At 42.5% G+C, this 15,347-nt stretch overlaps 1 protein-coding gene across 1 annotated transcript in view; it reads left to right on the top strand.

Moving 5' to 3' along the window:
- The window catches only part of UST (uronyl 2-sulfotransferase), a gene marked incomplete at its 3' end in the record, with an annotated part of 169,444 nt that extends 159,308 nt beyond the window's left edge, over positions 1-10,136 (top strand). Inside the window, exon 8 of the mRNA XM_081997119.1 lies at positions 9,853-10,136. Within this exon, the coding sequence (XP_081853245.1) occupies positions 9,853-10,136 (284 nt within the window). The remainder of the gene's footprint in view (positions 1-9,852) is intronic.
- Positions 10,137-15,347: the final 5,211 nt, after the last annotated feature.

The following is a 15,347-nucleotide window of genomic DNA, read 5'->3' as shown; positions in this document are numbered from 1 at the left end:
TTGGGTTTAATGACTTTGTGGGAATCCAGCAGGAGCCTCGGTCACTGTGAGGTCGTGCGACAGCTAAATGTTTGGCTTCTCTATCTGTCAGACTCTTTAAGATGCAGAGAAATTTGTGTCTCTTCATGAGTGAGGACGCTCGCCCTTCATGCAAGCTTATTAGTGCAGGCATGGAGGGGAGCAGTGGGTCACCTGGGGCTTCCTGGAAGGAGGAAAGATGCATTCTTCTTTCTGGTTCATAGTAACCTCGGGGGATGCGAAGACCCTGGCAGCCTTAGGGCTTATCCCTGTTGAGATGCTATACTTTGCCTTCTAGCCTGAACAGTAGAGAGTCAAAACTCTGCAGGAAAAGCATGGGGTGAGAATTACATTAGCCACACTAGGAGATTACTCTCCTCTCCCAGGACTTCCAGTTAATATAATTCCCCTCCTTTTTAGTTTTTTCTCTTGCTGAAACAAGTCTGCCTGTGTTAAACAACGGACCCTTTTCCTCGGTTTTGGCCAGAGGAGGAAGCCTTTGTCCCGATACCCTGGCAGCTGGCCAAGGCAGTCGGGCTGTGGGCCAGGAGGGGGTGAACTTGAAAGGAACAGTGTGTTGTTTCTGCTCTGGTAGCATTCTTCCTTCTTCACCAGTGCATCGGCCCCTGGACGCCTTCAGTCGCTCATTATACACAAAAGAACCTAAGGGCAAAGGAGAGAATTTTCTCTTGACTGCCTGTAACTTGCAATAATAAGAAATAAAGCAATTTCAGGGCTTTCAGTTGTCCATGAGCAGACATAGTTGGGAGAAAATCTTCTTAGAACTGGCAACTTTCTCACAAGGGAGAACTGATAGGGGGTTTTTTTCCCTCCATTTTAATAGCAGCTTTCATACAGTAATGTGCATCTTCCAGTCCTGTATACCTTATCAGTAGTGGTTTTACCTTGGCAGTGCATAGACTGTATTATTGGCCATTGCTTTAGTCCTAGTTAGCATTTTTGCTTTTGTTTCTCATTTCAGTAGTTACTCTCATATAAAGCAATAAGCAGTCATATGTACGCTCTAGGAAGACAAGAGGCAGCATTTAGAATTAATAATTTTTTAAGGCCACATTCTCAAACTTTTTTTAAAAAAGTGGTCTTACTTCACTGCGGGAGAAGGATGGACTTCACAACTCTGTGAGAGTTATATTCCGAAGCCATTTATTGTCTTGTCTGACTCCAATATATATCATAATTTTCGCTTAGTCACTGCGCACACACTCATGATTGGTTACAGCTTGTTACGCACATTATTGCAATTGGCTGTGCACAAAATATCACGCGCTGTCCATGCGCCTCTCACACAGTCAGGATTCGCTGCTTGCAGGTGTTCCTGTTTTCCTCGCTTCTTCTTAGTTGTTTATCACAGCTCCTTCTCCTCAAGGCTGAGCTGTGCAGATATCCAGCTGTTTACCAGCTTCTCAGTGCCACGGCTCCTTCTCCTTAAGGTCGAGCCACGCAGATCAACGCCACAGCTCCTTCTCCTTAAGGTCGAGCCATGCAGGGTGATCCCAACACTTCACATTCCTGCAAGGGCTGATATACTGCAGGGTGGTGACCACTAGGTTTGAACAGCCAACAACTGGAAAAAGGAGCAAATTAGATGTTCAGACATCTTTCAAAAATCACATTGACACTGAGGTATCTCAAAGGCACTGACAAAAAGGCTTTCACAAGTGGTGTTCCCAGCTTGGAAGCTGACACGTGCAAGACATTTGGAACTTGCATCTGTGAAAGACTTAAATGGACCATTGGGTCTTTCAGCTTGGCTTCTTGTGTGCTACAGGCCATACAATTTCTCTTTCTTCTGCAGAGACATCAGTAACTGGAGTTGGTTAAGTTATCCAACATTGATGTAAAAATATCAGATGATAGCAAATCAACTCTTTTTGTTTTATTCTAGTGATTAATCACCTTCACCGCTTTAAAAAGCTATTCTTTACTTCCAGTCCGCATTTCTCTGGTTTCTGCGTCCAACCCTTCAGTATCCATAGTTTTCTCACCATGAAAATATGCAGATGCTGTAAACAAGTCACCTCTCAATCTTCTTTTTTTGGTAAGCTGACCAGAATGGATTTATCATCTTTCTCTAAAGTGTCCCTTCCAACCCGCGAATTCATTCTGAGGCTGTTTTAATACCCTGTCTGATTTAGGATGTGGTTACAAAACTGGATGCTATATACCAGTGTTGCGCTCATATTATACTATATATGGAAATAAAGACACCTCCACCTCACTCCATCCCTCTTAGACATCTTAAGCTTGCACAGCACGCCTCTTCCATCGCTCCCTTTTTGTGGACAAAAATCACAGATAGCAGCCTACTGTGACTCGAAGCACAAAGGCAAGATGCCTGCTCTAGGTTCTCAAGTCCCAGGCTATATCTCTGCAGATTTTCTGCATAACATACCTGTGGTGAAGCTTTTACTGCTCGTGAGCGCTGCTGAAATTTGTCTCCATCACTGCAACTTTCTCTTCTCTCTGCAAAAAAAGTAATAACGTTAGTGTCTGCCTAACCTCCTGTGCAACACTGTTCACAGGCGATCTGCAAGAACCTATTTTTCAATTGTGGTTTTGTCAGATCCAGATTTGACTGGATCCTTTCAGTAATACTTAACGCAGCTATAAAAGATACATTAGAAATTGCATATGAACTGCAACCATAGCAATTCTTTCGGCAACTCGTACTAGAGAATCCTGGCATTTCCTCTGCAGATGACTTTGGTTTTGGCACCTTTAACTCTTGCCTAGTTCAACTTAGAAGTTGCTTAACAGCTACAAAAGTACCTGACCACATTCTCATAAGAATCTGTGTTTTTGCTCTACCAATGTAGGTTAATTTTCAGCTTTTTTTTTTTCTTCTGCGTTAATTTACCTTAACTGGGAATGCAACGTTAAAGTGCACCAAATAAAGGAGTCTCTTAGAAGATCCTGTTGAGATTTGTTATCTGATTGTGTGAGATACAGCACATTTCCAGGCTGAGGCAGCAGCAGAGGCAGTGTGGTACAGGATGGTAGGCTGCAGTGTCCCGTGCAGCTGGAAATCCACAGTGTTGGGTCCACAGCTCTGAAAATAACACCATGAAGGTTCCAAGAGGAGAGTTGGAGATTTCATGGTAAATGCTTCCTTGCTGGGGAAGAGAGCTCAGAGAGTGGTAGCTGTTTACAAAGTATGGAGAACGTTCTATATTTGCGTTGCTGAGTGTGTTGTAAGGCAAGTGTTTCCTAATAGTGATATAACGCCTTTAATAGCTTAAGTAGTGTTTCAGAGCACTGTTGAACATATATTGCTTGCATACTGTAGGAAGATGTTTCTTGTTATTTTCAGCCTGATTGGCCCAAGGTACTTCTTACGTTTATCGGTAACATTACTCTTTCTTTTCTTTTTTTTTTCACGTTTCTCCCTTGTTCTGATTTTGTGCCATGCCTCCTTGGCGTTAACATCCTTGGGCGTTAGTAGTTGTTTGATTATGTATCTTTTAGATTATCTCTGAGCTCTTCCTGGCTAATCTCTGTTTTGGCATCCCTCCGTTTTTTTCTCTGCCAGGTTATCATTCTCTGAACTCCCTGCATTTTGGCCATGTTAATGTTAACAATGAAATTATATTAGGTTAACAGTGACATTATTCTTCCCTCTGGTTTCCTTATTCGTTGTAGTAGTGAGAAAAAAGAAAGAACATTGCTGTAACTGTCTCACCTAGTTCAGTCTCTGTCATTGGCAGCCATCGGTTTGCAGTGTCCATGCTAACAGTCTGGTGTATTTGCTCCCAAGATATCTGTCTGATAAATAGGACATCTGATTTGCCTCGGATTGCAGTTCTCTGGAGTTGTGGGTGTTTCCATGACCCCCGGAGAGCTGTCCTTTCAGAGAGATCCATCCGTATCTGACCTTTAGGAGACGGGACATTGCTATGTGCTAGTGGGTTCTGCTAATCCCCTGCAGGTAGAAATTGTTCCATGTTATCAAAGCAGGACAGTAATTCAGGACAGAAATGCTAAAACAAAGCAAGCATTGCTAGTGAGCCTAGCATAACTGTCCTCAGTGTGCACCTGAGTGTCTAATCTTTATCTACGTGTTGTTAAAACTTACACCTTATTTTGTCGATGTGAATAACTGAGAGTAAACTAGCAGTAAGGAGGTTAATAATTGGGATTCATAGTAGTTCAGACAGACAAAGCTAGTAGATGCAGCGGGACAAATTACCACTTGCTTTTTCATCAACTTTGTTTTTTAATACGCTTCTTGCCGGTCGGTGACTCTGTTAGGTTTTCTCCACCGTCCCTGCTTTCCTTTAGCAAAGATGAGCCTATGCCAGGCGCTCAGTCGCGCAGTACGGCCACAGTGCGTCATCCCTCCTTCCGCCGGGGGCCCGCGACCTGCCCCGGGCCCGGCGCGCTCCTGAGCGGTAGCAGCCCCGTGGCCGTCAGAAAGACAGTACGTGAGCCCAGCACATCGGCACCTCATCTCTTCTCGCAAACCCTTCCTTTCCCAGATATTCTTCAAGAGCCCAGCTAAAAATTTCAAGTTTGAAAAGCGGATCAATTGTGCCAGAAAATTTTCTGCTTGAGCTGCAGTAAGATATTCTGAGGGGGAGATCATGTCTAGCGTAGCCATCAGAGCCCCGTTTTAGCACCGCAGCCATCGTTTGAGTGGCATATCAAGCAGAGGCCCTTGCTGATTCATACGTCACATCTAACCACAGTGACATACATTTATTTCCATTTAAAACTGTGGAAAAGTAGGTATGCGCTGGAGCTCAGCTGTGTGTGATTGAAACGCGGGGCCTCCCCGTGTAGTTCCAGGAAATGAGTTTACTGTATCTGTGACAGCCATCGTGTTCACACAGCCTTAAAGCCGCAGAGCTTGGCGTGGGGTTTTTCCACCGCAAGCCTTGGTCGGCCAAACCCACGGTTATGCTCACCTGCGGCCGTCCTGCGCTGGCTCCAGCTTGGCTCACCTCTCCCCGCCGGACCCCCGAGGGCGCTGGGCTCCCTGCCGCCTCGTCCAGGAGCAGCGGAGCAGCGCTGGGGAGCAAGCCTCTGCCTCGCGCCCGCCGAAACGGTGGGGCGCTGGAGAGAGCGTCACTCCGAAATTCTCTTTTGAGGTGGAGAATGCCTTTAAGATCATTTTGTCTAAATATGGCAAGCCAAGGTTTTTGGAACCACAAAGTATAAAAACCACTTCTCCCTATGGTTTGGATTGCTGCAGTGAGTAACGCCGATTTCTTAGTTTAAAAAAAAAGAAATGGAAAAAAGTAACAGTGGGGAAAGTAACGGTAAGTATTCATCACCTGGTAACCCAAAAGAATTTAATTTTCTTCATCCATATCTGCATACCCATTTAGTCTTCATTCAAGGTGTGAGCAGGCTGCACTGAGAGGTTGCGTTACTGTATAGTACATTCTTTTTAGTAATTCAAAAGAATGCCAAAGAAAACACAGTTTAAAAAAAAATAACTCTAAAAAGTAAATGGTGTAGTTTGTTGCCCTCCATATGGTTAGCTGTCTCAAAGGTCGTAAAATGGAGGTCCTTTGGTGGGACAGCTGGGTTTATGTAGCATATGCAGATTGTTATTTTGGCTTTAAGCCAGATCTACCTAATTTTTCCATTTTGCTTCTATGATGAGGAGAGGTGGTTAGGGTGACTTCAAGGGGCAGTTCTGTGATTTCATTCGTGTTTGTATTAAAGAGCCTTTTAAGAGTATTTAAGATTAGAAACCAGTCTAAATAAAAATTCAAGTGCAAAAAAGCGAGGTGTTCTCAAAAGGCTGAGCCTGCAGCCAGGCACAGCCCCACCTCGTGCCATCTGACAACCAGCGCTTCACAGCCATTTACGCGCTGCAGTTACTGGTGGTTATACTGCAAGGTGACCCAACAGGAGCCAGAGAAACGTACATTGCTCTGTAGCCTTCCAGAGTGCGGGTGTTTCTATCTGTACGTACGTATACATCTGTACGCGCAGGTGTGCGCAAGGAGCAAAGAAGAACTGTGCGCACACGGGAAGCCCCTGTGTCATGACTACTGCCAAGGCAGACGACGAGTGTGTTTTGCTGCTTTCTTGCTGCCCGCCGCGAGGGTGGCGTGCAGCACCTGGCTGCTTCGGCAGAGCGGGTGCCGGTGGGCTGCTCCCTGCCTGGCCCACCACCAGTAAAGTCCCCTTCGGCTGGTCCTACCCCACACGGACCGCCCGCCCCAAGAAACGAGGCTAGCGCTCTTCACCTCGTCATCGGCAGAGCGCAAGTGCCCCTCTCTGCTGGGAGGAGCAGCCACCAAAGGGAGCTGGAGCTGTAAGAAGTGACTTTTCCCGCTTAGAGTCCTGGAGGGACCGTAAAAGTAAAGAGCTTTTTCCAGGGATGTAAATGGAGTTTTCTGTAACAGAAATAACCAATGCAAAATAAAAATCAAGTTGGCAAGCAGTATAAAGTCTTAAGCTTAATAAATGCAATGTTTAGTAGTGTATATTTGCTGCTGAGTTTGTAAAGAAAACCAGACTGCAAAGCTGGCGGGAGCTACCCACTGAGCAGCGGAAAAAGGAATGTCTTGAAGTGCTCAGTCAACATAAGGCAGCAGTTGCCTTCTCACCCAAGGACAGACTGAGTACAGTGTCCTTCCTGGAGTGTATTCATCTAATACCCATCAATGGCAATGTGAACAACTGACTGAGAATTTAAAAAGATGACACATTTCTTAGTCTATTCCAGTCTACGGGTAAAGGTGGTGTAGAATAGAATAAGCTTTTGGGGAACCCAGAGATTTTCACCAAAAATATTTCACTCCATTCACTAGCTACAGGTAGTGCTTTCTATGCTAATATCTATTTTAAATGCAAGCATTACATCATCCTTCCTCTACACTTATTCTTAGCTAGACAGCATGTTAAAGATCGCTTCTTTATTTTTAATTGGTTTTGTACATTTTAATCATTTTACTCCTATCTAAATTAAACTAGACAAATTGATAAACTGTGAACAGTCAGTAAGTATAGACCATATATCACCATACATCACTGTAATTAAAGAACAAAGAGCTCTGTGTACTAAGTTGTTTAATTACTTAGATATATGAGTAGAGAGAGATTTCAGTGTAGAAGACTATGAAGTTTGGTGTAAAAGCTCCATTTAATTACAGAGCAGCCTGTTTTAATTTTTACCAACTAATGAAAACCATTCCTCCTTAAGAGAAGGAATTAAAAGTACAAGTGCAAAATAGAATTAGTGCTTTAAATAATTTTTTTTGTGATTTAGAACGGCATTACGTTTGGTAACCTAGTCAACCTATTCACTTGTCATATCATACTCCTCCTGCATTTCAAATTACTCTGCTGTAATCGGTAAGCAAAACTGAGAAGGAGAATACCTCTTTCAGATACAACTTTTTTCTTCTGCACCAGATGTGTGTGATGCAGTGAAGTCAAATGAATATGAGACTGTCCAGCCCAGCAGCACTTGCTGTCTTGTGTAATACTATTAAAATGAACAGCTTTCAGTTGTTTTTCTTTAATTCCTTTACTCTGAAGTAGGAAAAGGTGTGTCCACTGGCTGAAAATTAGAATGTGTTTATAGCTGTGGATACCCTAAGCTATATGAACATTAATAATTTAAAATGTAAAGAAAGCAGTTCATGTTCACATAGCTGTGCTCTACCCTTCTGTTGTATGTTTCAAGATTTAAAATCTTGTATAATACATATTTTTGTCTAAAGGTCATTGATGCTGTGTTTGCTAGCTGGACTTAACTCATCTTTTATTACCTCTTGAAATAAATGGGTTTGCCTTTGGTTAAAATTCCTCTCTTCCCTAAAAAGTTATTCTTTATTATTTGTCTTGGATGAACATATTGCTTGTGGAATCCCAAGAACAACTCACTTTTCCTACTAGAAACCATCGATCCATCCCTTAGCCTTACGTGTAAGTGATTGTGAAAACATGTTTCTCTGTACAGCTGCTAAGCATGTGTTCGGCTTTGCTGGCAGGTGCTTCAGAAGACCTCAGTTTGGACTGCTCGTGAGAGCAAAACTCAGCCCGTGATAAAATCCCGTTTAGATTCAGGGACTGCCTCTGGAAGTCCCTGAGGGTGGTCACTGCCACTGGGACCCAGTTGGAAACGTGAAATGTTCTTTGTTGTCTGCTTCCTCCTTTTAAGTTTTTTCTTTGCCATGCTTCATGGCCTGACCCTTTTGGATTCCTTCAACTTGCAGAACTGCTCTTACAATAAGAATTAGGTTTCCATTTTGAAATCCAGCTCTTCTACACTGCAACGGTTTATCTCTGTAGTCACGTAGAATATGAGGATTTCTGTTTGTTATTTGAGGCAGCACAAATAGAGGATATAAATATTAAAGAAAGAATGAGCAGCAGTAGCCAAGACATTATCCTGGGGAAAAAAACAAACAGTTCTCATGTAGACCTTGCTGTTGTAGAAGAGAGCAAGGAAGTGAAGTAAGGACTGACAAGATTAATCTATTGGTTTGAGAGTCATGGAAAACGGCCTTAAGGTGTCCCCTAGTCAAGTGGCTTCCCTCAGGAAAGAATCAATTCATCTGCTCTTAAAATCCTCCAGAGAGAGAGCTTTTGTAATTTGTATGCTCTACTGCACTGCCTAACTGTCCTTGCTGTGAAAAAGGTTTTTTACTGATGTCTAACTGGCATCTCCTTGCTTCCATGCAAGGCCGTTCATCTTGCCTTGTCTGGACCTAGGTGTATTCTGAGGCTACTGCTGTCATTTCCAAGAGCATCATGTTCTATCAGAGTAACTCATGAAGCTTACTGGATTGGAGCACTGAGCTTTCAGAAAACCTAAGAGTTAATTATAGAGGCTATTGCTTCATCAGGGTAACATTCATCTCCATTTCTCCTAAAGAAAGTTGCAATTGTTGGGGGGGGTGGGATACAGTGATGCTACAGGTCAGTACTTTCAGCTTTTGCTGTTCTCTACTTCACAGTTGACTTTCAGTTACGTTTCTGTCTTGGAGAAGAAGGAAATACTTAGGATGCTCTGGCAGCCTGTTGCCATCTGGTAGAAAACAGCAAAATTATTTCCTTGAGCGTTTGCTTTACACTTTGTTCAAATACATTAACCTCCAATGGTAGAATAACCTACAGATGGAGGAGGCAAAGAGGTAATTCAGTATTTTTGGTAGTAATTCTAATTTTTTATCAACAATACAGGTGTTTTATTTCAGTTTATTAAAGCAAAAGTGGTCAAGAGCAGAGCAACGTGCTGAAATCTTCCAGTTCCAGGGCATGACAGGAAGATGAGTCCAGTTTAATTAACAGGTATAAGAGAACAAGAAGGTCAACAGGCACATTCAGTCTTGAGGTGTCATGTGGTGATGACAACAATGCTTCGGTGCTAGCCTGAGGTGGATTCAGGTTGATGAGTATCTGTTTAGATTTGAACAGTAATAAAGCATGACTGAGACGTGACATAGTATGTCGCATTGTAAATAACTGATTAGCTCAGCTCAGCTGTGTGCTGGATATATACTTCACGTGCATCAGGCAAAATTTACAGGGCTAGGCAAGATTATGGGTTTCTCCACATGTAGTTTATGCTCATAATTGGTGTGACCTAGTTTGTATTTGTGGATAACCACTGCCAATTAAGATCCTCGGTGACTATATGCAATGCTAAATGCTATGTATGAACTAGCCATATTTAAACGTGCAAGTCTAACTTCAAAACTAAATTTTTTTATCTCTCACTAAAAGTAAATCCTTTATTAAGGAGACCCGTTGAGCTCATTTGTATCAGTAATCTTTTTTAAAAAAACAGTTTAGGTCTGGTCTCATTAATCAACACCCACCATGTTGCTTGTTTGGTTTTTTTTACAGAACATAGGAAACTTGGCAATCTGACTGTGACAGTGAAAAAGACCGTCCCCTCTCCAGAAGCAATACAGATCCTTTACCAACGCATGAGATATGAATACGAGTTTTATTACTATGTCAAAGAACAGTTCCACCTGCTAAAGCGCAAGTTTGGACTGAAGTCTCATATCAGGAAACCACGTCCCAGACCTGAGTTCTTCATTCCTTCTCCCCTGGAAACAGAGGAACCAATAGACGATGAGGAAGAAGATGATGAGAAGTGGCTAGAGGATATCTATAAAAGGTGATGGATGGAAGAGCTATCCTTTGTCTTCTGGTGACCCCTCCAGCTTTCTTAAGATTTTTTTTTAATTATTATTAAAAGTAATTCCTTAAGGAACTGAGTTAATGTGCAGCAGCATTTGAAATGGAACGAAAGAGACCATTCCCACATGCGGGGGCAATTGGGAGATACCTGGTTTTGCGGGTTTGATTCATTGTACAGTGTTGGCGCTGTAGCATCCTTGCTGTAGCATAGTTCAAGAGACAAGTATCTACTGTCTATCACAAAATAACTTTTGGAGTACACAGTAGTCATCTGGGAAACTGCAAAACATAAAAGAATAGCTTAGGCAGTTGTGAGAAGTAAATTTTACAGACTCTTGTCTCTCTCTTTCCCCAGAAACAAGTCTTCATTGCATAACACTGCGGCATTAACTACCGGCAATGCGGACTATGGGCGGTGAGCCATGTGGGAAGAGTGCCTCTTTCTGCCCAGAGCACGCTGGTATCCCAGTGGTATGGTCAGAGCCACTGCCATGTCTGTGCACATTGAGGATAACAGGCACAGAAAGGGGCTAGATAATGGCTTCTGAATTACCCCGCGGGAGGAGCGAAGCTGTTATTCTGGCAAATTAATATTAGTGGACATAAGGCAAGTTACAGGAACCAGATGTTTTTGGTAAACCCTTCTAGTTCATAGAGTGGAAAAAGTTACCTGGTCAGTGAACAGCAACAGTAGACGAACAGTACAAGGCAGGGTTACCTAAATGGTAGAGTTTTGTTCTGCAGTTGAGTACTTTTCTGTTAGACTCTGAAGGAAAAGGTACGACGTATGGTTTTTATGTTCAGGAAGTGAATTTGTAGACTTCTTTTTTTATTATTCTTATGGGTCACGAATCCAAAGAGGTACAGAAAAAGCCACTCATTAAAAAACGTAGATGATCTGGAACTCCTATTAAGCATGACCGAAATTTCCGCGATCGCAGAGTTTAGTTGTTAACTTCTGAAGCTGAACACAGCTGCCCCAGCAGCGCAAACACCAGACATCTGCTTTTAGCATGGCTAGAAGAAAAATTAACAATATGGACATACACAATTTCTCTAGTTGAAATATTTTGGAATGACAAAGAAAAGAAGGCAGCATACTCTGTGAAGCCAAAGCTGATTCAATGATACGTTGTTGAGAGAGTCACTGTGAAAGTTCACCCTTGTTAATCACTACAAGTATTATCAGCAAACACTAGAAAGGGGGTGGGTGAAGGCTGGGAGGGGAAGGGGGAATAGCTCCAATATGTGACGTGCTGTTGTCTTTAAGGTGGATGCCCTCAGGGCTCCCTGTGACGTGCGGGCTTGCTGGCTGTTGGACAGCCTGCCAGGACTGGTGGTGCAGAAGTGACAGACCTGCAGGCAGCAATGGGCAGAGCTCCTTGGCCATCTGCTCCGTAGCAGAATAGGGGGGACTTGGGGGTCTTGATGAGGCCTTGGCCTCTCGTGCACCGTTGTTGCCACAGAAAGATGGACTAGCAGGGGGTAACAGCAATAAATTCCTGTCCTAGAGCACAGGAAAGAAGCAGGGCCAAGGAGTTGCATCTCCTTGCCAGGATGACTCCTGGTAACACTTGAGGGGCAATGGACCTCTGTCTAACTCACGTCCTTTCTCAAACATCTACCGGGTGATTTTTGCTTCCTATTCTGCAGCTGCCTCAGCAGCATGTCTGCCGTCAGCAAGGTCGTACTTGGGTTTGCAATAACAAGCAAAAGTTATTTTGTGATGGACGAGGCATATAAATTCGGGCTAAGCTCAAATGTGTTTTCCAAGGGTTTCCTCTTCCATGAGCCTGCTGAGACCCCCATAAACATTATCTCCCATCTTCATCATCAGTCAGTCTTTACGTACACATAGAGAATGAAAAAAAAGAAATGTAATCATGTTAAGACAAGATGCTAACTTACAGAAAATATTATGTAGAAGACTCTGTTCTCATTATTAACATCCCAAGTTGGTTGTAGAAACACACTACCATGGGGGAGCACATTAAAGAAAGCTGAAAATGGCACGGATAACAACTAACATATTAGCTAGAATATGAATCTGCTGCATTGTATATTTTAAGTGGTTTCTATGAAATTACATTGAAAGAGTAATGATTAGTTTACACACTGTGGAGTTGTTATATTTTGGAAAGAAAACTAATATTCTCGCCTTTCAGAAACTCTGTTTGAATCCTTTTTGCCAACGTTGTAACAGAATAATCAGTCACTTAACACATTCACCCTTCCTGCAAGTTTCACTGCCGCTTACTGTAAAGTCTGTTCTTATCTGTTTATTTAACGGTATCTTCAGCCATCACTACTTATAACCTAAATACAAAACCTGTTTAATGATTTACTCGCTAGGTTTTAACATTGTTGTATTTTTCGTAACAATCAACCTGGCCTCTCCTCCTTGAATGGTACTTCATAAATTTATCTGGCACGTAGCATCTAAGATTCCTGGTCCTACAGCCTTTTTGTCTGTCATGAAATATATTTTACTTAATTGTTAAAAGGTACGTTTTAAGCTGGTTAATCTTTGACTTATTTATTGAAACTTTTCAGCACATTCCAAATTCTAAGTTGCTCAGGAAGAAGTTGATTTAAATGATTATATTTTGGTCTGATGAATATTTCTTATTCCAAAAAAAAATCATTGTTTGTAAGCCTTTAGCCCACGACAGCTTTGTAGGAAGTGCCATGCATGTACTTGTAAATCTTTGTGGGGGGAAAAAGGTGGGTGCTTGACATTTATGAAAATAAGAAAACATATGTGTACATTAGCTTAGCTATAAACGAAAGCAACGTATGTTTTGGGATGAAATATTCTTTAACTTATTCACTACCATCTCCTGAAATATAAATAAGCCATATGACTCTATTTTTCAGTCCAGTGATGTTTAAAAATAAAACTTGCACATTTCTTCCTAGCACCATAGTCCACTTGCTTACGCTAGTTTTCTTACCTGGGGACAGGGCTGGGTACAGCATAGCTTATCATCTAAAAGTCATACTTTAGCAGCGAGACTGGGGCTGGTTGTTCCTGGGTTGTTCTATGTCCCGAACTGTCTGGAGGTGGGAGAGTGGAGGCGGAATTATTTTACTCACCTGGGATGCGCAGTAAGCACCCTGAAGTACATTGTCTCATGTGCTTTGTGGCTGGTAAGTAGAAAGAAGTTTTATCCAGGAGAGAAGCAGCTTGGTCCCCGTTCACTGTATTTTGCTAGACGTGGTGGTGGTATTTGATGGCCAGGTGTAAAAGCTCCAATAGTGCAGAATGATGTTGTAATGTGAGTGAAGCATCAGTGCTTTCACACTAAAGAGAGAATCGACCCTTGTTAAAAGCAGCATTCTGGAAAAAATTAATTTTAGCCTTAAGTTTCAAGTGACGGTGACAAATGGTGTGGCTTTTCTGTTCCTGTTTAATTTACTTCCTTTCCACTTAAATTGTGCTGATGATGCAAGGCTGAGTCCGAGTATCTGAAATGTTGTCTCCTTATATGTAGAGAAGTAGCTGGGCAGAACTGAAGGTGTGTGAAACTGATGGTGTATTTGAAACATTTCAATTTCTTTGTGATTCTTTATCAGTGGACCTTTGATGAATTGTTTGAATCTTATAACACAGAATGGTACATAGTATCATAAAGACACAAAATTACAAATCTTAAGCACTGGAGAACAGATCTGCAGATTCTAGCCATTGAATTCTTCCTCCTTTCAACACTTGATGTAATAAAAATATTTAATGTAAAGGTAGATTTTTTGACTAACAAAGGAAACCACACTGCATGCCAGCTTGGGTCCAAATGAAGAAACATCGTCCGCCAAAGAATAAAATTCTACATCGTCTTAAAAAAAGGTCTGTAATTCCCAGTTAAGGGTAACGGTGCTCTCATCTTTCCCTCCATTTTAAGAAAGGGAACATCTGTGACATTAGACCATAGCCTAAAACAACACAGCAACATTTTTGAGAGCTAGAATACTGTAATACAATACCACAGCAATCCTTCTGTTTTATTTTTAAGGAATCAGCCTTCATTGCAAAGAGTTCAGCAAACACATAAACCACTATCGATCAGTCTGCTTGCATGAGCCAAGACCAGAGAAAAGAACTGGGCGTTGCTACAGACCGACCTCCGCACACACACTCCATGGGAAAAACAAGAAGGGTCTTACCAAGCCTTGGAAGTGCCTTTCTAGTGGTGCCGGAATCACCGGCACCACTTTTGCAGGGTCTGTACCAAGGGAGCGTTTGTAAAGTCGGGCTCTGCTTAGGTGCCCGCAGGTATGGTGGGAGCGCTGTGAGAAACAGCCACTGGGGGGGTGAAAAAATCCCCTGCAAAATATTAGAGGTGGATGGAAGGGATCTTCTTTTGAAGGTTGAAACTGAAATCTCAGCCAGCACAAATCAGTTGCTGATGTCTAATAACTGAGAAACTGTCACACGTTTTCTTTGATTTGCCCAGAAATGGCATTGCATGCCAAGCTGCAGCGTAAAGCTAACTGCAAAGCTCAGTTATAAGCTTTTGAAAATAGGTGTGTGTAACAGCAGCACCGGCACACCGTAACTGGTGGTGTGCTAAGTGATACTCCACACCGTAAATGGTTGTGTCCCAGCACCGGTGCCTCATGCTGTCATATTGGAAGAGCCTGGATGTGGGGTGGAAGGTGGTTCTGGGGGCAACAGGGGATGGGGAAGTGGGAAGGTTTTCTGCAAACACATATTTGGCCTTTCAGATGCTGTAAGATGTCAAGATTTGACCAGTGGTATATCTGAATGTAGATTTTGAATATAAACATGTGGATTTCCTTTTCTGAGTACGTAAAGGAAGAATGCAAGTCTGGTTTTGTATTTAACTGATTGTGGCTGAAAGGGTAAGTTAATAACACTGCTGTCAGGCAGGCATGGTAGGAGTTTGTTTTGTGCAAACTTTTGCCATCCTTCTGTTCCCTTCTCTGGATCCAGTGGGCGAAAAGGCTGATGGCAAAGAATTCTGCTACACTGCAGGAGAATTCATGCTGTGAGAAGTAGAGATTAGCAGGAATACATGGAGGCAATGCTGTTTAGGGTTAAGAGTAACAGTCTAAACACTAGGATGATACAGAGCACCCAGCAGAAGTGTTACACAAACTGCTCACTCTGTGGCTTTGGCTCATCTGGAAGACTTGAGACCGTGCTTCAAAATCAAATGCTGCTTCAGATT

The sequence above is a fragment of the Phaethon aethereus genome (genome assembly GCF_964289735.1).
Source record: "Phaethon aethereus genome assembly, chromosome: 3".
Classification (NCBI taxonomy): domain Eukaryota; kingdom Metazoa; phylum Chordata; class Aves; order Phaethontiformes; family Phaethontidae; genus Phaethon; species Phaethon aethereus.
This window is presented reverse-complemented; position numbering and strand designations above follow the sequence as displayed.